Raw genomic sequence first — 26,952 nt, 5'->3', positions numbered from 1 at the left:
GGCCAAGGCAGGGGATTGCTTGAACCCAGGAGTTTGAGACCAGCCTAGGCAACATAGTGAAACCCCATCTGTACAAAAAACACAAAAATTAGCTGGGTGTGGTGGCATGCACCTGTAATCCCAGCTACTTGGGACGCTGAAGTGGGAGAATCATTTGAGCCCAACAGGCAGACTTTGCAGTTAGCCGAGATCATGCCACTGTATTCCAGCCTGGGTGACACAGTGAGACTCCATCTCAAACAAAAAGTCAAAAACAAGTGATGCTGGTGAGGCTGTGGAGAAAAGAGAATGCTTATACACTGTTGGTGAGAGCGTAAAATAGTCCAGCCAGTGTGAAAAGCAGCCTGGAGATTTCTCAAAGAACTTAAAACAGAGCTACCATTTGACCCAGCAATCCCATTACTGTGATCTACCCAAAAGAAAATAAATCATTCTACCAAAAAGACAAATGCACTTGTATGTTTATCGCAGCACTCTTCACAATAGCAATGATATGGAATCAACCCAGGTGCCCATCAATGGTAGACTGGATAAAGAAAACGTGGTACATCAAACTTATCCAACCCACGCCCCATAGGCTGCACGTGGCCCAGGATGGCTTTGAATGCAGCCCCGCAATCCACCCTCATCCAAAATGCACAGCAATGATTGGACATGTTGGCTATATTTTAAAGACCCTTCAACTAGGAAGTAAAGGGTATAAATGAATGAACAGTGATACTACAGCAGATAGGATAATAGTCCAAGTTTATTTATAAAATATATCCCATTCTGTCAAATACTGCTAAAAAAAAGAAGGGTTCATCTAGAAGATGTTGAGGTTAGATCATACATTTTCATTGACAGAACTTCAGTTATTTGAACTTTAGCAATCTCATGTGAATTATATTGTATTGTATTCCAAAAATCCCATGCTATCCACATCTATTTGGTTCCTGAGTTTAGATACTAAGAAATACTGTTATCTAAATCAATTTGATTTTTAAGTTTCAGAAAGTAGAAAGTTTATCAGAATTGGTTTTTCCTAAATTCATGTGACAAATACTTATTTTCAATGGGTTACTAGATTTGATTTGCTAATTTATAATGTTGTATTTTCATAACTGTTTCTGGACAAATTGTTTTGGGTTCTTCTATAGGTTTTAACATCAGGATTATGACAAATTTATAAAAATAGATAATTTGCTATCTCAGTCTATGTCCTGGAAGAGTTTCCCAAGACATTTCATAGATTTCACTTATAAAAATCACTACCTTTGTGTCTTTTTTAGTGCAGCAATTTGACATTTAAAATATATTTTAAGAAAATTTTTATTTTATTTATTTTTGAGACAGAGTTTCACTCTTGTTGCCCAGGCTGGAGTGCAGTGGCGCGATGCCTGCTCACCACAATCTCTGCCTCCCGGGTTCAAGCCTTTCTCCTGCCTCAGCCTCCCGAGTAGCTGGGATTACAGGCATGAGCCACCACACCCGGCTAATTTTTTGTATTTTTGTAGAGATGAGGTTTCTCCATGTTGGTCAGGCTGGTCTCAAATCCCCGACCTCAGGTGATCCGCCCGCCTAGGCCTCACAAAATGCTGGGATTACATGTGTGAGCCACCGTGCCTGGCCGGTCTTATTTTTTAAATAAGTTTATTCTGGAGAGAAGTCTATTAAGATTTTATACCTCCAGTTAATTCTGATGTCATCAACTTACTAAAAATCACAGACATTTTCCAGATTTTCAGATATATTATAAAAATCTCTATAATACTAACTTTTAAGTTTGTTGTTTTTAAATTTTTTTTTTTTGGTAGAGATGCGGGGAGGGGGGTCTCACTATGTTACCTAGACTGGTCTTGAACTCCTGGCCTCAAGCCATTCTCCTACCTCAGCCTCCCAAAGTGGTGGAATTACAGGCATGAGCCACTGCACCCAGCCTTAAGTTTTTAAATTGAGATCAAATTCACACAGCATAATATTCACCCTTTTAAAGTGTATAGTTGAGTGACCTGTAGTATATAAACAAAATTGTACAATCTTTACCCATTCCACATTTTCATTACCCCAAATGATACAGCTCTTTTAAGTTTAAATATATAGTCATTTCAATTTCTCATATACAATATTGTTTGTCATCCTTATTTCACCTCTGGAATCATTAAAGTTTGTCTCCTTTTTTTTCTCTTCCATCAAATATCAAATTTTGGATTGAGATCCAGTTTTTTTCTTTCAATTATTTCTGCCTTTTAAAATAATACTACCTCCTTCCTCCCACAATTCATTTCAGCTTGTTTTAGTTTCTTGGGTTCTGTATTTTATTTATTCTTCCTAGAATACAATATATGCATGAACATTAGGTTATAAAACTTCCAATACAACTTTTACTGCCACTCGCGGGTTTTTCAATTGTTTTCATTTTCGTGTACATTTAAATAATGTATATTTTAGGGATTTATTCCTTAATCCATGTTAATTAAGAGGGAATATTGAATTAATAATCAGATATTTGATGGCTATCCTATTGTACTGCTTCTTCTGGTCAAATAATGTGGCCAGTATGTTTTCTGCATTTTGGGGGGAAATATTAGAAAAAATGTTATAATCTCTTCCTGCTTTTTTTGACAGCTGTGCTTTCTACTACTCATCATATTTACAGGGTTTCAGACTGGTATGCTTTTATTTATGTATTTTGAGACACAGTCTCGCTCGGTCACCTAGTCTGGAGTGTGCAGTGGCGCAATCTCAGCTCACTGTAACCTCTAACTACCAGGTTCGAGCAATCCTCCCACCTCAGCCTGCTGAGTAGCTAGGATTACAGGTGTGCAACACCATGCCTGGCTAATTTTTTTTTTGTATTTCTAGTAGAGACGGGGTTTCACCATGTTGGCCAGGCTGGTCTCGAACTCCTGACCTCAAGTGATCCACCCACCTTGGCCTCCCAAAGTGCTAGGATTACAGGTGTGAGCCACCATGCCCGGCCTCAGACTGGTATTCTTTATGTAAAGATGAAGTCTGAGCAAAGATTATGCACACATACTTTTTCTCTTCCTTTTAAAATTCCATGCTAAATAATAATGATGGGGAAAGTCTTCGTTATACTCATTACAAGTGTTTCTCTTTTGCCACCATGAATTATAAATTTCCCGAAGGTAAACAACATGGTTAAAATCCTTTCCATAAATCCTAACTAAGATACTTATGATAATGAATATATCACTGATAATAATGGAAAACTTTTACTAAACCTATATTATGTGATAACAGTTTGAGGTACTTTACATTTATTAATTCATTGACTCTTCACAGCAATCCAATACATACAGCCTGATTATATATACCTAGACATAATTTTTTAAAACACCACTAATGGCCAGGCGCAGTGGCTCACGCCTGTAATCCCAGCACTTTGGGAAGCCAAGGTGGGAGGATCATGAGGTCAGGAGTTCGAGAGCAGCCTGGTCAATATGGTGAAACCCTGTCTCTACTAATAATACAAAAATTAGCTGGGCATGGTGGCGCACGCCTGTAATCCCAGCTACTCGGAAGGCTGAGGCAGAAGACTCACTTGAACTTGGGAGGCAGAGGTTGCAGTGAGCCGAGATTGCGCCACTGCCCTCCAGCCTGAGCAACAGAGTGAGACTTGGTCTCAAAAAACAGAACACCACTAATATCTTTAAGAAAAAATAATTGTCCGGACGTGGTGGCTCATGTCTGTAATCCCAGAACTTTGGGAGGCCGAGGCGGGTGTATCACGAGGTCAGGAGTTCGAGACCAGCCTGGCCAACGTAGTGAAACCCTGTCTCTACTAAAATTACAAAACTTAGCCAGGCATGGTTGCATGTGCCTGTAGTCTCAGCTACTAGGGAGGCTGAGGCAGGAGAATCACTTGAACCCAGGAGGCAGCAGTTGTGGTGAGCCGAGATCATGCCACTGCACTCCAGCCTGGACAACAGAGTGAGACTCTGTCTCAAAAAAAAAAAAAAAAAAAAAAAAGAAGAAAAACAACAACAACAAAAATTAATACCTGGATTGATAAACAACACTTTCATAACAGTGTCACTTTCTAGTATGGCATTGGGATTGGGACTGATGGAAAGGAACAAAACAAGCTCACAAGGAGAAAATGTGGATAATTTTGGCAATTAAAATAAATGTTTTAAAAGTAAAAATGAGCATCCAATGAGGTCAGTTTTTTTTTTTTTTTTTTTTACAGAATCTCACTCTGTCCTCCAGGCTGGAGTGCAGAGGCACCATCTCAGCTCACTGCAACCTCCACCTCCCAGGTTCAAGCGATTCTCCTGTCTCAGCCTCCCAAGTAGCTGGGATTACAGGCGCATGCCACCATGTCCAGCTACTTTTTTGTATTTTTAGTAGAGACAGGGTTTCACTGTGTTAGCCAGGATGGCCTCAATCTTCAGACGTTGTGATCTGCCCACCTCAGCCTTCCAAAGTGCTGGGATTACAGGCATGAGCCACTGTGCCCAGCTGAGGTCAGCTTTTATAGCTGCAAAAATTCAGAGGCAACCATAATGGGAATAGTCATTTTAAAGTCATTAAATATATCATGAAAATAAAAAAAATTTATATTTACTGAAATGGCACTCATGAAATCTTTGGCATGATAAAAGCAGTGAAAGGTATGGCATGCATATCATAATTACACTTCCTTAAAAAAGCACAGTATAGCATGATTTTCTCTACCAAACTGAGAATAGCCATCTATAAGTATGATTACAATTAAGTTTGGCTTTCTAGCAAGTTTTTGTTTTGTGATTTTGGCTTGACAATTAAAAATGTAAATTTGTAAAATAAAAAGGCCGGCCGCAGTGGCTCACGCCTGTAATCCCAGCACTTTCGGAGGCCGAGGCGGGTGGATCACCTGAAGTCGGGAGATGGAGACCATCCCGGCTAACATGGTGAAACCCCGTCTCTACTAAAAATACAAAAAATTAGCTGGGTGTTGTGACACATGCCTGTAATCCCAACTACTTGAAAGGCTGAGGCAGAAGAATCGCTTGAACCTGGGAGGTAAAGGTTGTGATGAGCCGCGATTACACCATTGCACTCCAGCCTAGGCAACAAGAGCGAAACTCCGTCTCAATAAAAAAGGAATAAAGCCAAGTGCAATTGCTCACGCCTATAATCCCAGCACTTTGGGAAGCCAAGGCAGGTGGATCACCTGAGGTCTGGAGTTCGAGACTATCCTAACCAACATGGAGAAACCCCATCTCTACTAAAAATACAAAATTAGCAGGGCGTGGTGGCACACGCCTGTGATCCCAGCTACTCAGGAGGCTGAGCCAGGAGAATTCCTTGAAGCCGGGAGGCAGAGGTTGTAGCGAGCCAAGATTACACCACTGTACTCCAGCCTGGGCAACAGAGTGAAACTCCATCTCAAAAAATATACAAAATAATAATAAAATAAAAAGATTAACACTGACTTCAAAAAGTTAAACCTCCACAAGGAATTTAAAAATATTAAAGGTCACACAATTCAAATGGTGTGACACTGGTGCAAACACAAATACACAGATCAGAAAAGATTGCCCTAAAAACACAAGCAAATATAAACAAGAGTATAATGTGTCACCAAGAAAGCAGAACAAAACAATGAACCAAAGAATTACAGGACAGCTGGCATTGGTATGTGACTGGAGGAGAGAGAGAATGTCAATTTAGACTCCGAATTTATAACCTGGAGTGAAATACATTTGGATACACAATTTAAATACAAAGTTTTAAAAAACCTGTGGAAGACGGTAAGCATCAGACATGATTTTTGGTTTAAAAAATGAGGAAGGTGACAGGGGCTTTAATTTTTATTATTCATTAGTATGAATTCCCTGATGACGAATGAGATCCGAGCCACTACTAAATGCCTTCCCACATTCCTTACAGTTATAGGGCTTTTCACCAGTGTGAATTCTCAGATGTCGAGTAAGGTTTGAGCATTTATTAAAGGCCTTTCCGCATTCATTACATTCATATGGCTTTTCATCCGTATGAATTCTCTGATGCTGGAAAAGTTGTGAGTTCTGAGTAAAGGCCTTCCCACATTCAAGACATTCAAAGGGTTTCTCACCAGCGTGAATTCTCTGATGTTGACGAAGCTGTGAGCTCTGAGTAAAAGCCTTTCCGCATTCCTTACAATCATAGGGTTTCTCACCAGTGTGAATTCTCTGATGATTAGTAAGTGCTGAGCCACTACTAAAGGCTTTGCCACATTCCTTGCACTCATAGGGTTTCTCACCAGTATGAATTCTCTGATGTTGAACAAGCTTTGAGCTCTGGGTAAAGGCTTTGCCACATTCCTTACATTCATAGGGTTTCTCACCTGTATGAATTCGCACATGCTGAAAAAGTTGTGAGCTTTTAGTAAAGGCTTTCCCACATACCTTACATGCATAAGGCTTTTCACCGGTGTGAATTCGCTGATGGTCAATAAGATTTGAGCAATAACTAAAGGCCTTCCCACATTCCTTACATTCATAGGGTTTCTTACCGGTATGGATTCTCTGATGTTGAGAAAGGTATGAGCTACAACTGAAGGCCTTTCCACACTCCTTACATTCAAAGGGTTTTTCGCCAGTATGAATTTTCAGATGCCGAGTAACATGTGAACCACAACTAAAGAATTTCCCACATTCTTTGCATTCATAAGATTTTTCACCAATATGAATTCTCTGATGTTGAATAAATTGTGAGTTCTGACTAAAGGCCTTTCCACATTTCTTACATTCAAAGGGTCTGTCTTCATTATTCATTATTTGCTGGAGAGTAAGGAATGTCTGTTGAATAAATGTGGGCATGTATTCAGGAGTGAATATTTCTTGACTGAAATGCCCATTTGGATATCCCAGTTGTTTTGCAAGGCGGCTTCTATATTCCAAAACATCTCCAAAACTGGAGTACTCAAGGCCATGCTTTGTAAGTCCCATTATCTCCCTCTGGCATAATTCTATTTCATAAACTTCCTTCTTTAGAGATAATAACTTGGTTTCACACATTGATTCCAGATCTGAAAGAAAATAAAATGGTAAATGTTTTTTCCTATTTGTGAAAAGTTACACTTTTATAATAGAAATGGAAAAATTAAAGAATAGCATCTACTAGGAAATGACACAGGGTTCACAAGGATATCTGTGTTATCTGAAAAAATGGACAAGAAAGACAAATAAATTAGTAAGATAATGCGGGAAGCAGGGGAAGGTAACTATGCAAATAAGTTACTACAATGATACTCAAATACGGATGTGGATCAGAATCACCTGGAAAGGCTGGTAAATATACAATGGTTGGGCTATTTTCCATATTAAAACATGACTAGCCATATATATGATATATGATATACATGTCATATATGATATACCTATATCCATATAAGTATGCATGTGTGTATATACGTATATCATACAATATGTGTAACATGAAGTGGGTCATTTTCTAGCCTCCATTAAAGGTCTCCTGAGAGAAATAAATGCGTACGGGGAAGATTCCTTGGCTCTCAGGTATAATAAAGCCCCACACTGAGCTTCAAAAACACCTGGAATTTCCTGACAGGAGGTCTTTGTTATGCTAATAAGGTAGTTCAAGGTGGGACCTTAGAAAGCTTCAGGGTGGGGTCTGATTGCCTGAAACACTAGCTTGTGATTAGAAGGTTGGGATTTTCAGCTGCCTGATCTCTGAGGAGAGAGAGGCTAGAGATTGAGTGGCCAGGGATTTAATCAATTGTGCCTGTGTAATAAAACCTCAAAAAAAATGCTGAGCAGTAAACTCAGTGGAGCTTTCTGGTTGGTAAACACATTGATGTGATAGGAGCAGGACAAACTGACTCCAAAGGGAGAGGGCATGGAAACTCTGTCCAGTTTCAGATCTTGCTCAAACATGTATCCTTTATAATAAAACTGTAGCTTTAAATACAGAGCTTTCCTGATTTCTATGAGTCACTCTAACAAATTATTGAACCTGAGACCTTGGAAACCCCTTAATTTATTGCTGTTAGCTGGCTGATCTGCAGGTGGCCTGGGGACTCCCAAGACTTGCAGCTGGCATCTGAAGTGAGGACAGTACTATGGAAGACTATGAGGGCTGCACATTCTGAATAGTGTCACAGGTGAACTGCAGTATACCCAGTTGGGGTGGAAACAGAATAAGTTCTTTAATAAAGGATACAGTGGATACAATATGAATGTGGTGGCCAGGCATGGTAGCTCACGCCTGTAATCCCAGCACTTTGGGAGGCCGATGCAGGCAGATCACCTGAGGTCAGGAGCTCCAGACTAGCCTGGCCAGCATGGTGAAACTTCGTCTCTACTAAAAATACAAAAATTAGCCGGACATGGTGGCATGTGCCTGTAATCCCAGCTACTCGGGAGGCTGAGGCAGGAGAACTGCTTGAACCCAGGAGGCGGAGGCTGCAGTGAGCTGAGATCGCGCCACTGCACTACAGCTGGGTGACAGAGTGAGACTCCGTCTCAAAATCAAAAAGAAATTGGTAACCGTGGGTTATTCACATGAGGGAAGAGCTAGATGTAAGTCTAATGTATTGAACTAATTTGATGTAAGTGTGTAAGTGGCAGATAGGGAAACTCAGAATATTTTATATGCTGGGGATTTAATGGAAATATTGTTTGCCTTGGAATTTTGAGATGCTGATCTTATGGGAGAGGAGACTTGCTCATGTACCACCACAGTGAATGAGAGAGAAGACAGCTAAAGTTTAAGGAAGATGGAAAGAAATTAAGACACAGTACAACATACTGCCATAGAAAGATAACAGGAACCAGAACCAGATTGATGAGAGCTGGCTGCCAATTCTGATACTTAATTGTTGTGTGCCACAAGCAATTATTTAACCTCTAAGCTACCATTTCTTCACCTGTAAAAGGGCAATAGTCCTTAACTCATGATTACTGGGGGGTTACAGGAAAACGCATATACATGTTTTGGAGTAAAGTGTTCAGGTATTATTATGAAACAATTTCTTACTAAAAATGGGGATATTAGGCAAATTAAATGGTTTGAAGATATCAAAATGAAGCCTATTGGAGTATCTCGAAACAGGAAGAGGGAATTAATTCCAACACAATCTTTTTCCTCCTATCTCTATATGATCTTGCAATAACTTTTTTTGAAACGGAGTCTCACTCTGTCACCAGCCTGGAGTGCAGTGGTGCGATCGCAGCTCACTGCAACCTCTGACTCCAGGGTTCAAGCAATTCCCCTGCCTCAACCTTCCGCGTAGCGGGGACTACAGGCATGCACCACCACGCCCGTCTAATTTTTTGTATTTTAGAAGAGATGGGGTTTCACCATGTTGGCCAGGATGGTCTTGATCTCCTGACCTTGTGATCCACCCACCTCGGCCTCCCAAAGTGCTGGGATTACAGGCGTGAGCCACCGTGCCTGGCAGATCTTGCAGTAACTTTTATCTAGTTAAGCTCCCAAGTAAAGTTTTAAAACTGCCCTCTTCTGTTTTCCACTGCCAATGTCATCTTCCAAAGCAGAATCAACTCTTTATCCAGACCAGTGAAGTAGCCTCCTCAACCAGTCTCCCCACCAAGCTCTCTCACCCTTTAATCTATTCAGGGAATAATATCATTTGGCTTAGGCTTCCACAGCTCAAAGTCCAAACTCCTCACAATCTCCTGCAAAGGCTGAATGCTGTGGTTCCTGCCTGTCTGTCCAAACCCTGACTCACACTCCACTCCTACTTGATCCTGGGGCCCACCAACACAGGCTTTTAGTCTTTCAAACACACCAAGCTTTTCCCCATCAGAGCCTTCACAGGGATTCTTCTCTCTGCCTGGAGTTTTCTTCTTTAGTAAAACATTAAACAAGACCTAGTGGCAAGCCTAGTACTACAATAATTCTGAAGTAGGAATGAGCATAAATATTTCAATATGCCTACAATAACAGTAACATAATATGAACGTATCTGTGATTTCCATTAATGTCAAAGTCACAGGAACGACTACTACTACTACTACTATGGTTTGTCCCATACACCATGATAGGAAGAAATGTTATATCTCAATTAGAGGTTATTAAATATAAAGACGTATTTTTGAGCTGGGCACAGTGGCTCATGCCTGCAATCCCAGCACTTCAGGAGGCCGAGGCAGGTGAATCACAAGGTCATGAGTTCAAGACCAGCTTGGCCAATATGGTGAAACCCCATCTCTACTAAAAATACAAAAATTAGCCGGGCGCACTGGCAGGCTCCTGTAATCCCAGCTACCCAGACAGCTGAGGCAGGAGAATTGCTTGAACCTCGGGGGTGGAGGTTGCAGTGAGCCGAGATCACACCACTGCACTCAAGCCTGGATGACAGAGTGAGACTGTCTCAAAAAAAAAAAAAAAAAAGAAAAGATGTATTTTTGATTCTCATCCAAGTTCATGGACTCCCTGAATTCTACCTAAAGGAATCCAAAGTTAGGAACCCCTAGAGCAAGAATGATCCTTTACAAACATGATCATGTCACTCTGCTAAATCATTCAATGGATTTACACCTCATTTGGAATAAAATTCAAGGTCCACAAGACCCAAAATCATCTACAGGTACATCTAATTCTCACCCTGACCTGCACCCAGCATGCAAACACTCATAAGCCTGCTACTTTCCTGATCTCCTCTTCTACAATTCCCGCTTTGCTCATTCAATTTCAGCCACAATGGTGGCTGCCAAAAAGCTCTGAACTCGAGTACTTGGTTCTTCCTGTTCCCTTTGCCTGAATCTGTCCTAGCAGATATTTATATTACCTGTTCCCTCACTTCATTCAAGTCTTTACTAAAAGAACACCTCATCAGAGGCCTTCTCTAGCCTCTCTTCATAGCACTTATATATCACCCACCACCTGACATTTCATATACACATGGACATATAATAATATAGAACTACAACATATTAATATATGATATGTTATTTATACTATACCAATATATTAGTTACATATAGATAAATACAAATGATATATAATTCCAAAAATATATTTATATATTATATAATATTAATGTCAAGCTAATATTGTTTTATGCATATATACTTGACATTCATTTTATTTTCTGCTATGGTTTGAATGTCTCTCCTTCAAAATTCAGCTGTTGCCAATGTGATAGTAGTAAGAGGTGGAGGCCGGACACAGTGGCTCAAGCCTTTAATCCTAGTACTTTGGTAGGCCCAGGTGGGTGGCTCGCTTGAACCCAGGAGTTAGAGACCAGCCTGGACAACAACGCGAAACCCTGTCTCTACAAAAAATAAAAAAATTAGCTGGGCGTGGTGATGTCTGCCTGTGGTCCCAGCTACTCGGGAGGCTGAGGTGGGAGGATCACCCGAGCCCGGGAGGTTGAGGCTGTGGTGAGCCATGATCCTGCCGTTGTACTCCAGCCTGCGTGACAGAGTGAGACTCTGTCTCAAAAAAAAAAAAAAAAATTCCAAAAACAAAGAGGTGGGGTCTTTAAGAGATGATCGGGCTTTGAGGATCCATCCCTCAAGAATGGGTTTGGGTGCTCTTATGAAGGGGCTTGATGGAAGGAGTTGGCTCTCTTGCTCCTAGTGCCTTCTGCCACACGAAGATGCAAGAAGGCCCTCGTCAGATGCCAGTGCCTTGATCTTAGAATTCTTAGCCTCCAGATCTATGAGAAAATAAATTTCTGTTCTTTATATATTACTTAATGTGAGGTATTCTGTTGTAACAGCACAAAATGGACTAAGACATTTTCTCTCTTACCCTCTAGAATGTAGGCTTCAGAAGTGCAGAACTTTAGAATGCCTTCATGAATACTATAGTCCCAGCCCTTGGACCAATGCTTGGTGCATAGTAATGCTCAATAGTACTCTTCTGGTTCTCCTACTTCACCCAAATCTCTCCTGCTCTGCCACCTCTTCCTGTTTAATATAGGCACACATTCTTTTTTTTTTCTTGGCCCCAACAATATCTCTATACATGGTGACTGCAGTCACTTCCAAGGCTCCACCTATACTTCAATAGGGATTAATTCCACTTCTACATAGTTAGCCTTTGACTTTCTGCTAAACTCTTTATCTCATTTCTCTTTTATACTACTCTACTTTGTGGAAGTCATATATGTATATATTTTAGCACCACTTTTGGACCTTGAGTTCGTAAAGGTAACATAATCAGTAAATTGTAGCACCTGGAAGATTCCCTTACACAAACCAGGAAATTAAAAAAAGTTCGATAAAGGAAACATTGAAGACAGTCTGATAAAACAGGTCACTGACAGGCAGCTATAATGAAGACCAGTACTTCGGCAAGATGTGTGTGTGCGTGTGCGTGTGTGTGTATATTCACCTGTGTGTATACAGATGCAATTCCATCATTTTGGGGAGTGGTAGTAGAAAACACCTGCACAAGTTTAAAAAATGCAGAAGAGGGGCCGGGCGCAGTGGTTCATGCCTGTAATCCCAGCACTTTGGGAGGCTGAGGTGGGTGAATCAGGAGTTTGAGACCAGCCTGGCCAATATGGTGAAACCCCATCTCTACTAAAAATACAAAAATTAGGTGGGCATGGTGGCACGTGCCTGTAGACCCAGCTACTCAGGAGGCTGAGGCAGAAGAATAGCTTGAACCCGAGAGGCAGAAGTTGCAGTGAGCCGAGATCATGCCACTGCACTCCAGCCTGAGCAACAGAGCGAGACTCCGTCTCAAAAAAAAAAAAAAAAAAAATGCAGAAGAGGAAGAAAAAGAATTAGCCAGGCATGGTGGCACATGGCTACGATCTCAGCTACTTGGAAGGCTGAGGCAGGGAGACTGCCTAAGCCCAGAAGTTTGAGCCTACAATGAGTTACGATCATGTCACTGTACTCCAGCCTGGGTGACAGAGCCAGGCCCTTAAAAAAAAAAACAAAACAAAAAAACAGAGAGAGAGTAAAAGAAGCTAGCAAACAGCTGAATCTAAAATATGGGTAAAAGAGGGTTTTTTTTAGAGGAGAAGTGAAAGGTACCTTCTACTTGAAATTAAGAGGAGAGTTGGAGAGGAGTAGTAGAAAGAGTGGTAAGTGAGGAAAAGGGCGAAACAGGTTACTTAACAACTATGCTAAAAGGACTTCATTTGCTACACTGGCCTAGTTTCTTGATGGGAGCTTCAGAGACAATATCTCAAAGGTGCTGTTTCCTCCTGACCGGCTGAGTTCTGACCTGTCATGCCTTTCTCCTGTCCAGTCATTTCTCACTTACCTGAACACAGGCCTCTTGTAAGCTCTCTGCCAACCATCCAGGGCTCTTTCCCTTGTTCCAATAAGGAGATCACTTGAGGCTTAGGAGTGTAAAGTCCTGCTCACAAGAAAAGATATGGAATATGGTTATGCTGTGGGTAAATGAGATCCAGTCCCTTGAGGATCAAGGAAGAGATGCCACTACAGGAACAGCCAAAGAAAGATGAAGACGAAGCCTCAACCACAGCCCACTGGAGTTGCCCATTTCCCATTCTTCCTTCTCATTTCAGCTCAAACCATTTGTTTGGTAATAAAGAATAGAAATTCAGCCAGTAACTTGAAAAGCAGCTGAGAAATTCACTGTGGAAGAAGCAGACATTCCAGAGGAGAACTGGGAATCACTGGTACGGATGCCCTTACCCATTGAAACCAGATTGCTGTAGTTCTCCAACATCACATCTCTGTATAAGTCCCTCTGAACAGGGTCCAGGCAGTCCCACTCCTCCTGAGAGAAGTCTATGGACACATCACTGAACATCACTGACCCCTGAAACAATAAACATACGTCTTACTTGTGTAATTAAAAAAATGTATCAGCGACTACTGTGCTTGTACTGCGGGGTAATACAAAATGAGTAGGACGGGCGCGGTGGCTCAAGCCTGTAATCCCAGCACTTTGGGAGGCCGAGACGGGTGGATCACGAGGTCAGGAGATCGAGACCATCCTGGCTAACACGGTGAAACGCCGTCTCTACTAAAAAAATACAAAAAACTAGCCGGGCGAGGTGGCGGGTGCCTGTAGTCCCAGCTACTCGGGAGGCTGAGGCAGGAGAATGGCGTGAACCCGGGAGGCGGAGCTTGCAGTGAGCTGAGATCCGGCCACTGCACTCCAGCCTGGGCGACAGAGTGAGACTCCGTCTCAAAAATAAATAAATAAATAAATACAAAATGAGGCCGGGCGCGGTGGCTCAAGCCTGTAATCCCAGCACTTTGGGAGGCCGAGACGGGCGGATCACGAGGTCAGGAGATCGAGACCATCCTGGCTAACACGGTGAAACCCCGTCTCTACTAAAAAAAATACAAAAAACTAGCCGGGCGAGGTGGCGGGCGCCTGTAGTCCCAGCTACTCGGGAGGCTGAGGCAGGAGAATGGCGTGAACCCAGGAGGCGGAGCTTGCAGTGAGCTGAGATCCGGCCACTGCACTCCAGCCTGGGTGACAGAGCGAGACTCCGTCTCAAAAACAAACAAACAAACAAACAAAAAAATAAATAAATAAATAAATAAATAAATACAAAATGAGTAATTATATTGGTGTCACTGAGAACCTGTATCATTAGATCTCAGAAACAGATGCAAGAGTAGGAAGTTTATATTAAATTCCTGACTCGGTCCATTGAAAAGGACTAGAAATGATGACTAATCTAGTAGCAACGAGCATCCCTAGTGTCTGGATTGTGGTTTCTTTTCTTTACTTTTTATTTATTTATTTATTTATTTATTTATTTTTTTGAGACGGAGTCTCACTCTGTCACCCAGGCTGGAGTGCAGTGGCCGGATCTCAGCTCACTGCAAGCTCCGCCTCCCGGGTTCACGCCATTCTCCTGCCTCAGCCTCCCGAGTAGCTGAGACTACAGGCGCCCGCCACCTCGCCTGGCTGGTTTTTTGTATTTTTTAGTAGAGACGAGGTTTCACCGTGTTAGCCAGGATGGTCTCGATCTCCTGACCTCGTGATCCACCCGTCTCGGCCTCCCAAAGTGCTGGGATTACAGGCTTGAGCCACCGCGCCTGGCCACTTTTTTTTTTTTTTTTGAGACAGAATTTCGCTTTTGTCACCCAGGTTAGAGTGTAGTGGCGTGATCTCCGCTCACTGCAACCGCCTCCTGGGTTCAAGTAATTCTCCTGCCTGAGCCTCCTGAGTAGCTCGGATTACAGGCACGTACCACCACACCTGGCTAATTTTTGTATTTTAAGTAAAGACAGGGTTTCACCATGTTGGCCAGGCTGGTCTCAAACTCCTAATCTCAGGTGATCCACCCGCCTCGGCCTCCCAAAGTGCTGGGATTATGGTGTGAGCCACTGCACCCAGCCTAGATTGTGGTTTCTAAGTATCATTTTCAAATAAAAGAAACCAAGGTTCTTTGGGAAAAGAACTAATTTCATGAAATCCACAAGAGCAAATTTTACAAAATGCACAGGATGAGTCTGAACGTCTTGTTATACCAAAAAGCAAGAAAGCAACCAAAAACTGTTAGGATCATGCTGATAAGACTAGAGGCCACCTTGAAGACACTCCCACTGGCCAACACTGTTACAACTCGCATATCAAATTATTATAATTTTTTTTGTAATAGGATTTATAAATTTAGGGTTTGAAAATCTTACAAAAGTTATCTTAAGCCACATTAAATAATTCTATCTTGACAATGACATTGCAAAACTAATAAAATGAAGATACTAGAGATATTACGTAAAAAGTACAGGGAGATGAGGCACATGTTGGGGAAATCTAGAGAAAATGTGGTATTTGGGTATTTAGATTTTTTTTTTTTTTTTTTTTTTTTTGAGACGGAGTCTCGCTCTGTCGCCCAGGCTGGAGTGCAGTGGCCGGATCTCAGCTCACTGCAAGCTCCGCCTCCCGGGTGTACGCCATTTTCCTGCCTCAGCCTCCCAAGTAGCTGGGACTATAGGCGCCCGCCACCTCGCCCGGCTAGTTTTTTTGTATTTTTTAGTAGAGATGGGGTTTCACTGTGTTAGCCAAGATGGTCTCGATCTCCTGACCTCGCAATCCGCCCATCTCAGCCTCCCAAAGTGCTGGGATTACAGGCTTGAGCCACCGCGCCCGGCCTAGACGTTTTATTTGTATTTTTGTTTCATTAGCAACTAATGCTTGAGGCATCTATTTAATAAAATAGATGTGGGCCGGGCGCAGTGGCTCACGCCTCTAATCCCAGCACTTTGGGAGGCCGAGGTGGGCGGATCACCTGAGGTCGGGAGTTCGAGACCAGCCTGACCAACATGGAGAAATCCCGTCTTTACTAAAAATACACAATTAGCCGGGCATGGTGGCGCATGCCTGTAATCCCAGCTACTTGGGAGGCTGAGGTAGGAGAATCGCTTGAACCTGGGAGGCAGAGGTTGTGGTGAGCAGAGATCGCACCACTGCACTCCAGCCTGGGCGACAAAAATGAAACTCCATCTCAAAAAAATAAATAAATAAAATTAAAAAATAATAAAATAGACGTGTATTTTCTTTAATAAAAAGAAAGCTTCTTCCCCTCCTCAATGTAGAAATTGGAACAAAGATATGCCAAACCCCTATTAAGACATTTCCCATGGGATTAAAAAATCCCAGGCCAGGCGCGGTGGCTCACGCTTATAATCCCAGCATTTTGGGAGGTCAACACGGGGGGATCACGAGGTCAGGAGTTCGAGACCAGTTTGACCAACATGGTGAAACCCCGTCTCAACTAAAAATACAAAAATTAGCCAGGCATGGTGGCGTGAGCCTGTAGTCCCAGCTACTCAGGAGTCTGAGACAGGAGAATCGCTTGAACCTGGGAGACAGAGGTTTCAGTTATCCAAGATTGCACCACTGCACTCCAGCCTGGGCAAGAAAGCGAGACTCTATATCAAAAAAAATGAGGTGGTGTAATCCCAGCACTTTGGGAGGCTGAGGCGGGCGGATCATGAGGTCAGGAGATCAAGACCATACTGGCTAACATGGTGAAATCTCGTCTCTACTAAAAATACAAAAAACTTAGCCGGGCGGAGTGGCAGGCCTGTAATCCCAGCACTTTGGGAAGCCAAGGCAGGTGGATCATGAGGTTAGGAGTTCAAGACCAGTTTAGCCAACATGATGAAACCCCATCTCTACTCAAACTACAAAAAAATTAGCTGGGCATGGTGGCGGGCGCCTGTAATTCCAGCTACTCGGGAGGCTGAGGCAGAGAATTGCTTGAACCTGGGAGGTGGAGGCTGCAGGAGCTGAGATTGTGCCACTGCACTCCAGCCTGGGCAACAGAGCTAGACTCCGTCTCAAAAAAAAGAAAAGGGCCGGGCGCGGTGGCTCAAGCCTGTAATCCCAGCACTTTGGGAGGCCGAGACGGGCGGATCATGAGGTCGGGAGATCAAGACCATCCTGGCTAACACGGTGAAACCCCGTCTCTACTAAAAAATACAAAAAACTACCCGGGCGAGGTGGCGGGTGCCTGTAGTCCCAGCTACTCGGGAGGCTGAGGCAGGAGAATGGCGTGAACCCGGGAGGCGGAGCTTGTAGTGAGCCGAGATCCGGCCACTGCACTCCAGCCTGGGCGACAGAACAAGACTCCGTCTCAAAAAAAATAAAAAAGAAAAGAAAAAATTTTTGAGGAAAAAAGGAAAATGTCTTACTTATACAAAAAATACTAATTAGTTTTGTCAATAATTTATCTGACCAAAACGAAAATAGTTAATGTTTATCAAATAAGTAAAAAGTCAGTAATAATAGTGTTACAACTTCTGAAAAAATTCATAAAATTGAAAAACAGAGAAAAATTTCTCAGGCCATCAATTTTTCTCCCTTATTAAGGGAGAAAAAAGGTCTTCATGATTCTGCTAAAAGACCTCACCTAACAATGCAAGGGGTAGTCAGGGAATGTCTTAAATCTCTGTCCCATTGATGAATCATCCCCTTTTGCTTGTCCTATGCAGGAAGACTATTTATGGTCACGTTACACAGCAGCTACATGACCTGGTATAACACAACTATAATCAGTTTGCTTGTGCCTGACGCAAAAGTTCTCAACTCTTGGTCTGTGTTATGTCCAAAGCTATCCTTCATCTAATACATTCTAAACTACCCCCATGTGATCTTAGAGCATCAATCAAAGCTACAAAAAAGATATATGTAAAGTTATTTTATTTTTATTTTTTTGAGATGTCGCCCAGGCTGGAGTACAGTGGCGTGATCTTGGCTCACTGTAATCTCTGCCTCCCAGGTTCAAGGATTCTCCTGCCTCAGCCTCCTGAGTAGCTGGGACTACAGGAATGTGCCACCATGCCTGGCTTATTTTTTGTGTTTTTAGTAGAGATAGGGTTTCACCATGTTGGCCAGCCTAGTCTCTAACTCCTGACCTCAGGTGATCTGCTCGCCTCCACTTCCCAAAGTGCTGAGATTACAGGCGTGAGCCACTGCGCCTGGCCTTTTACAAATTCTTTAATAATTATTTTTCTGGTGGTAGAATTTTCTACAATATAGATATTACTGGATAAGACTTAAAAGGTTATTCTGTGCTCTGATGGTGTGATCTAAATGACTTATGCATTGGCTGAATGCATTGGCTGAACCATTGTAAACATCCATTATCACTATCCTTAATTCTGAGATAAAGAAAACTTGATGATTCACAGAAATTCCTTACAATCCAAACTTCCTTGTCAACCTAAAATTGGACTTCTCTCCAGGATGTTCTTACAGAGTTGCAGAGATCTGTATCAGCCACCAACCCCATGATCCCCAAAGCTGCCTAAACCGGATTTTGCAACAATCCAACATTTGGAACTACCAGCACCACATTTCATCCTATCTTACTGGAGAATGCTACTCTGTACAGATAATCTTGGCTTTTCTATATTCCCATCTAAGTAACTCACACCTTCAACTCATCAAATAATGGTCCAGACAGGGTAAGTTCATTTTACGAATCTATTCTTGCTTCCTTGAGATACTTCATCCCCTATCATAGTCCTTGGGAAAGAGTTGAAAAAAAAAGATGCATAGGTATTTACGGAATGAAAATATTAATGCTGGTTGATTTATAAAAATAAAAGGGATACTTAGACATGGTATAGAATTATCTAGCTAAGAAGAAATGGGGATCAGGATTCTGAAGGGGAAATGTTAGCCAGAAATGTCAGGATAAGGAAAGCAATTGCTCATGTCTTTTTTTAAAAAAAGAAACCAAATGTCAGGAAGGGAAGAAAAAGCATCAACTCACCTCAGCCATGGCTTCCAGTACTGCAGACGGTTAGTCTTCCTTGCGGCTATTCTCCTGAAAAAGGATAGTGTTCTGAGATTGCGTGACTGGGGAAGTAAAACCCTCTAGAAATCACCCCAGAGGCCGGATAAAACTACCTCCATACTTCTTGGTCTTAAGATATAACTCTAGTTAGTGGGAATATGGAACAAATCCTACTCCTTCCTTAACCCTACAAACCCCAGGCTTTAGTTGCAGCAAGATGGATCCTGGGTAACTGGATCCAAGGGAAGACAAGGACCCAGATTCATTCTCCCTCATGCAAACAACCTAAGTTCCTGCCTTAGCCAAGGGATTCGGGCCAGACCTTGTCCCACCTCAGTGATGTTGCTCTGAATCCACGATTGAGCTACTATGGCCTGCCCTGAGCTACTGACCTACTATGACCCAAGACTGAGCTATCATGACCTCCTTTGCAGCCCTCAGGTCCCCAGACTAGACTCATACAAATGGTGCCTTTTGGCCAGGAACACAGTGCACTCAGATCAGAAAGACCAAAGACTTCCCTAATCAAGTCTTTTTGTTTCTCAACCCTAAAAAAGTCAACTTCCCTCACCACATGCACACACACAACACCCGCATCCACCCCTAAACACAAAGGGATGCAGGGGGTACTAAGTCTTCTAGCTCTGTTTTATTTAAATATATATATATGCTTGTAATACCAGCTACTTGGAAGGCTGAGGCACAAGAATCCCTTGAACCCGGGAGGCAGAGGTTGCAGTGAGCCGAGATTGTGCCATTGCACTCCAACTTGGGTGACAGGGTAAGACTCTGACTCAAAAAAAAAAAAAAAAAAAAAAAAGGCTGGGCCCAGTGGCTCACACCCGTAATCTCAGCACTTTGGGAGGCTGAGGCAGGTGGATCACCTGAGGTCAGGAGTTAAAGACCAGCCTGACCAACATGGAGAAACCTGTTTCTACTAAAAAAAAAAAAAATTAGCCAGGCATGGTGGCACATGCCTGTTATCCCAGCTACTTGGGAGGCTGAGGCAGGAGAATTGCTTGGAGGTTGCAATGAGCCGAGATTGTGCCACTGCACTCCAGCCTGGGCAACAAGAACGAAACTCTGTCTCAAAAAAAAAAAAAAGAAATTCAATCTTTTGCTGTTGCCAAAAGGTGAGGCTGTTTTTAAAAATATCTGTGCTCAAAGGACTCCTTTTAAGAGTCTCCTGAAAGGTGATCCCATTAGCCAACGAATGAAAACTTGCACAACAATAAACAGAATACTTCTGCCACTCCACCAGACTATGATAGTCTTTAACAGATATCAGTCAATTGAAATAGCTGTGAAATGCTCTAAGTCTACAATAACATGTAAGAAAAAAATTGTTTTAAAGTACACAAAAAAGGTAGGTGGATAAAAGTGTTTTTTTTTACATACAATAATTAGAGAGTGATTATCTATGTGTTTTTTTCTCATCCTGTTTTTTATAGTTCCAGTATTTGCGGCTTGTTTCCATCTATACAAGATAAAAAGAATAAACTCAGGAAGTTTGAAAAAGCCAGTTAGTCCCAGAAAAAGGAAAAACTGTACCAAAGTCAGAGGACCCATCACAACAGTGGCCTCACACAATATCCCAAGATAGGAGATTCACTGCAGTTAGTACACATACACAAAACCAAGGATAGAAATGGGATACAATAAAATAACAAATTAGCCAAATGTTCCAAAAGAGAGCTTAAAGCTTATGGCATACTGTGGGCGGCAAGCCAACCAGGTGTTAAGGCAAGAGACCTAGGGTACAAGCTGTTTTAGTATAATACACAAAATATATAGAATAAAAATAGTTGTACCAAAAATAAATTATAACTATATATAAATATTATTAATCATTAGTTTGTAGCATTACTCTTTATTCCAATAATAATCTTTGCGCTACAATTATAACCTATAAAAACCCAGGTCATACAGAGATAGAAACTAAAGGAACACGGTACAGAGATAAAAACTAAAGGGACACGGTAAAAAATGGCCCAAACAAAATCGTGAGCCCTCTGTTATGCCCAGACAGGGCCACTAGAGGGCTTCTTGGTCTAGCGGCAGCACCAGTGCCTGGGTAGGCACCCGTTACTTAACAGACTGGGAAAACGAGTCCCCCTTTCTCCGGAGGAGTTAAAACACACTGCTCCACCACCTCTCGTAAAAGGCCTGACATCAGTCAGGCCCGCCCACAGCCATCCAGAGGCCTAACCGTCTCCCTGTGATGCTGTGCTTCAGCAGTCACGCCCATGGTCTGCTTTCATGTTCTGCCCTGTACACCTGGCTCCGCCCTCTAAATAACAGTAACGAAATTAGTAAAAGTACTAAAGTCTTTAAAATACATTAAAAAAAATAATGATGTAAACTGTCCCCTCTCTCTCTCTCTCTGCCTCGGCGACCAAATAGGGAAGGGCCCCCTGTCCGGTGGACACATGACTCGCATGACCTTACCTATCATTGGAGATTACTCTCACTCCATACCCTGCCCCTTTGCCTTATACACAATAAATAACAGCGTGACCAGGCATTCGGGGCCGCTACCAGTCTCCGTGTCTTGGTGGTAGCTGTTCCCCAGGCTCAGCTGTCTTTTGTTCTCTTTGTCTTGTGTCTTTTTTTTTTTTTTTTTTTTTTTTTTTTTTTTTTTTTTTGAGACGGAGACGGAGTCTCGCGCTGTCACCCAGGCTGGAGTGCAGTGGCCGGATCTCAGCTCACTGCAAGCTCCGCCTCCCGGGTTCACGCCATTCTCCTGCCTCCGCCTCCCGAGTAGCTGGGACTACAGGCGTCCGCCACCTCGGCCGGCTAGTTTTTTGTATTTTTTAGTAGAGACGGGGTTTCACCCTCCTGACCTCGTGATCCGCCCGTCTCGGCCTCCCAAAGTGCTGGGATTACAGGCTTGAGCCACCGCGCCCGGCTTGTGTCTTTATTTCTACAATCTCTCGTCTCCACACACAAAGAGAAAAACCCACAGGCCCTGTAGGGCTGGACCCTACACATACTCAACCTATTATCACCTAGGAAGTAAACATTCTCTTAACAATATTAAACCCCTAATAATTACATAGTGATATTAATAAGGGAGATTTAAGTTTTTAAAAAATGCCTGGCTGGGTACAGCGGCTCATGCCTGTAATCCCAGCACTTTGGGAGGCTGAGGAGGGCAGATCATGACGTCAACAGGTCAAGACCATCCTGGCCAACGTGGTGAAACTCTGCCTCTACTAAAAATACAAAAATTAGCTGGGTGTGGTGGCGGGTGCCTGTAATCCCAGCTACTTGGGAGGTTGAGGTAGGAGAATCAGGAGGCCAAGGTTGCAGTGCACTGAGATCATGCCACTACACTCCAGCCTGGCAACAGAGCAAGACTACATCTCAAGAAAAGAATAAATAAATAAGATTTTAAAATACCACTAGCCCAGGTCAATGTATCTTAATAACAGGGGGATGAGCTGTAGTGAAACTGCAGACCATGCAAAAATTTAAAGCACATATCTTGTCCAATAAATGAACTGACTTACAAAAATTAAAATCTATATTAAAAATAGAAACTTACATGTCTGATGAAGTATAAAAAGAGACTCAGTCTCATGATCAACAGCTTAGGAAACTTAAATGCACATTACTAAGTGAAAGAAGCCAATTCAAAAGACTACATACTGTATGATTACAACATTCTGGAAAAGGCAAAACTATGGAGACAATAAAAAGATTAGGAGCTGACAGGGAGGGAGGATCAGTCAGGGCAGAGGCCTTTTAGAGCAATGGAATTAATATGCATGACATCATAATGGAGATACATGTCATTATACATTTGTCCAAACCCATGGATGTATAACACCAGGAGTGAACCCTAATGTAAACTATAGACTCAGTGATAATGATGTGTCCACATGGGTTCATGAGTTGTAATAAATGTACCACTCTGATGGGGAACGTTGATGATGGGGGAGACCATACATGTGCGGGTGAAAGAGGCATATGGGAAATCTCTGTACCTTCTGCTCAATTTTACTGTGAACCTAGAAGCACCCTAAAAAATAAAGCATATTAAAACAAATAACAACAAAAAAGTAAGTTCTGTCACATGCTACATGTTTGAACCCTGAGGACATTATGCTAAGTCAGGGATTTAAGCAATGTATTTAAAATAACTGGTGGCTCAAAGAATAAATTGCAATGGAAGTTAAAAATATTTTATCAGGTAAGGGGATCGAGACCATCCTGGCCAACACGGTGAAACCCCATCTCTACTAAAATACAAAAAAAAACAAATTAGCTGGGCGTGGTGGTGAGCATCTGTAGTCCCAGCTACTTGGGAGGCTGAGGCAGGAGAATCACTTGAACCCAGGAGGCAGAGGCTGCAGTGAGCTGAGATCGTGCCATTGCACTCCATCCTGGTGAGAGAGCAAGACTCCTTTGCAAAAAAAAAAAAAAAAAAAAAAAAAATTGGCTGGGTGTGGTGGCTCACGCCTGTAATCACAGCACTTTGGGAGGCCGAGGCAGGTGGATCACAAGGTCAAGGAGATCAAGACCCTATCTGTACTAAAAATACAAAAAATTAGCTGGTGGTGTGGTGGTTGCCTGTAGTCCCAGCTACTCGAGAGGCTGAGGCAGGAGAATGACGTGAACCTGGGAGGCGGAGTTTGCAGCGAGCTGAGATCGCACCACTGCATTCCAGACTGGGAGAGAGAGTGAGACTCCGTCTCAAAAAAAAAAAAAAAAAAAAGTAAACTGAATGATAATAAAAAATAACACATCAAGGTAATTTATCAAAGCATTTAACTAATTCATTATTATATTGTATCCCATTACTACTTGGATTATTGTGTGTGTCTACTGACTAACTGCAGTGAATCCTCTTTCTATCTTGAGGTATTGTGATTAGAAAGAAGCCAGTCACAAAAAGACAAATACTATTATATATGATTCCACTTACAGAGGTATCTAAGGTAGTCAAACTCATAGAAACAGAAAGTAGAACGGTGGCTGCCAGGGGCTGGGGAAAGAGGGAAATGGGACATTGTAGCTTAATAGTTATAATTCAGTTTGCAAGATGAAAAAGTTCTAAAGATCTGTTGTACAACAATACGAATATACTTAACACTGGAATGTACATTTAAAAATGACTAGCTTGGTGTGGTGGTTCACACCTGTAATCCCAGCACTTTGGGAGGCCAAAGCGGGTGGATCACCTGAGGTCAGGAGTTTGGGACCAGCCTGACCAACATGGAGAAACCCCGTCTCTACTAAAAATACAAAATTACCTGGGCTTGGTGGCACAGGCCTGTAATCCCAGCTACTTGGGAGGCTGAGGCAGGAGACCACTTGAACCTGGGGGGTAGAGGCTGCAGTGAGCTGAGATCGCACCATTGCACTCCAGCCTAGGCAACAAGAGCAAAACTCCATCTCAAAAAAAAAAAATATTAAGATGGCTGGGCATAGTGGCTCATGCCTATAATCCCAGCACTTTGGGAGGCCAAGGCAGGCGATTATGAGGTCAAGAGTTCAAGACCAGCCTGACCAACATGGTAAAATCCCGTCTCTACTAAAAATACAAATTAGCCAGGCGTGGTGGCACGCACCTGTAATCCCAGCTACTCAGGAGGCTGAGGCAAGAGAATAGCTTGAACCCAGGAGGCAGAGGTTGCAGTGAGCTGCGATCATGCCACTGCACTCCAGCCTGGGTGACAGAGTGAGACTCCATCTCAAAAAAAAAAAAAAAAAAAGATTAAGATGGTAAACTTTATATCGTGTTTTATACCACAATTAAAATGTAAACAAAATCACTAAAAGAAAAAAGCAAGCCAGGCATGATGGCATGTTGTCTGTAGTCCCAGCTACCTGGGAGGCTGTGGTGGGAGAATCACTGGAGCCCGGGAGGTCGAGTTTGCAGTAAGCTGTGACTGCGCCACTGCACTCCAGCCTGGGTAAGAGAGTGAGAGATCCATCTCTAAAAAAAAGAAAAAAACAAAAAACCAGAAAAATTTACATGTTCGATGAAGTATAAAAAGGGACCCGGTAAAATGATCAGTGGCTCAGATTCCAATGAGCTTATTTTGTGGAACCAAGTCCCAGGTACCAAACGCTAATTAATTGAGCCCTCAGTCTTTTTTTTTTTTTTTTTTTGAGACGGAGTCTTGCTCTGTCACCCAGGCTGGAGTGCAGTGGCCGGATCTCAGCTCACTGCAAGCTCCTCCTCTCGGGTTCACGCCATTCTCCTGCCTCAACCTCCCGAGTAGCTGGGACTACAGGCACCCGCCACTTCGCCCGGCTAGTTTTTTGTATTTTTTAGTAGAGACGGGGTTTCACGGTGTTAGCCAGGATGGTCTCGATCTCCTGACCTCATGATCCGCCCGTCTCGGCCTCCCAAAGTGCTGGGATTACAGGCTTGAGCCACCGCGCCTGGCCGAGCCCTCAGTCTTTAAATTAAGTCTGTTGTTGGTTTAATTTTCCTATTATCAGATATGGGCAATTTTTATGTTACCTCATATTTTGTTTTGTTAGAGATTTATTAATTTCATTAATTCCCAAAACTAAGCTTTTGCCTTTGTTAATTTTCTTCATTGTACATTCATTTCGTATTTCAATATATGTTCGTTATGTACATCAAAACGTATACCAAAATATATGCAATAGAAAATAAACTAAAAATTTTATATTTGGGCTTTTATTCTTATTATTTCCTAGATTTTAATTTTGGGGATTTAACTTACCAAACTTTTCCTTAGCTTCTTGAGATGAATACACAGATCATTAATTTTTCAACATTCATTTATTTATTTTTCTTTTTTTGTGTGTGTCGCCCAGGCTGGAGTGCAGTGGCGCGATCTTGGCTCACTGCAACTTCTGCCTCCCGGATTCAAGCAATTCTCTGCCTCAGCCTCTCAAGCAGACGGGATTATAGGCACCTGCCACCATACCCAGCTGATTTTTTTTGCATTTTTAGTAGAGATGGGGTTTCACCATATTGGCCAGGCTGGTCTTGAACTCCTGACCTCGTGATCCACCCGCCTCGGCTTCCCAAAGTGCTGGGATTATAAGCGTGAGCCACGGCGCCCAGCCAACATTCATTTTTTTCTAACATATGCATTTGCAGCTATATATTTTCCTCATATTCAGCTTTAGAAACATAATTTTGATGTTATTTTTCATTATCACTGTTTAAAATATTTTAAATATCTACTGCAATTTATTTATTCTTTGAGTCACCAGTTATTTATAAATACATTGCTTAAATCCCAAACATTGCGATATCTCTTTGTGTTTTTTAAATTTAGAAATGGGGTCTTGCTATATTGCCCAGGGTGGTCTCAAATTTCGGGGATCAAGCGATCCTCCTGCCTTGGTTTCCCAAAGTGCTGGGATTACAGGCATAAGTCACCACACCTAGCTGGGATATTTCTAATTATCTTCTTGTTATTGACTTCTAGCTTAACCTACTCTGGTCAGGAAAGTTACAGTATTATTTCATTCCTTTGAAATTTATTGAGACTCCTTTTGTGGTCCAGCATATGATCAATTTGGATAAATGTCTCATATTCATTTGAAAAGCATGTATATTATGTAGTTGTAAGGTACACTGTTCTATACATATCAATCAGGTCAAGCTTGTCAATCACACTGTTCAAATACCATATAGCTTTATTGGGTTTGTCACTTGTTCTATCAGCTATTGAGAAGAGTGCTAAAAACTCTCCACTAAGATTGTGATTTATCTACTACTTCTTTTATTTTTTTTTTTTTTTTTGAGACGGAGTCTCGCTCTGCCGCCCAGGCTGGAGTGCAGTGGCCGGATCTCA

At 42.3% G+C, this 26,952-nt stretch overlaps 1 protein-coding gene across 10 annotated transcripts in view; it reads right to left on the bottom strand.

Annotated features, from left to right (window-relative positions):
• Positions 1 to 1,196: 1,196 nt before the first annotated feature.
• ZNF383 (zinc finger protein 383) overlaps positions 1,197 to 26,952 on the bottom strand; it is a 32,068-nt gene continuing 6,312 nt past the window's right edge. For 7 of the 10 annotated variants that reach the window (XM_050769120.1, XM_050769115.1, XM_050769117.1 and 4 more), the window contains 4 exons: positions 19,136 to 19,189; positions 13,581 to 13,707; positions 13,183 to 13,278; positions 1,197 to 7,000 (listed from right to left, as the gene is read on the bottom strand). In XM_050769120.1, the coding sequence (XP_050625077.1) occupies positions 5,805 to 7,000; positions 13,183 to 13,278; positions 13,581 to 13,707; positions 19,136 to 19,144 (1,428 nt within the window). In that variant the 5' untranslated portion in view covers positions 19,145 to 19,189 and the 3' untranslated portion in view covers positions 1,197 to 5,804. Of the gene's footprint in view, positions 7,001 to 13,182; positions 13,279 to 13,580; positions 13,708 to 19,135; positions 19,190 to 22,706; positions 24,745 to 26,952 lie in introns of those variants that run through there. The other 3 variants (XM_050769116.1, XM_050769121.1, XM_050769124.1) reach the window with 3 other exon arrangements.

Source organism: Macaca thibetana, chromosome 19 (genome assembly GCF_024542745.1).
Source record: "Macaca thibetana thibetana isolate TM-01 chromosome 19, ASM2454274v1, whole genome shotgun sequence".
NCBI classification, from domain to species: domain Eukaryota; kingdom Metazoa; phylum Chordata; class Mammalia; order Primates; family Cercopithecidae; genus Macaca; species Macaca thibetana.
This window is presented reverse-complemented; position numbering and strand designations above follow the sequence as displayed.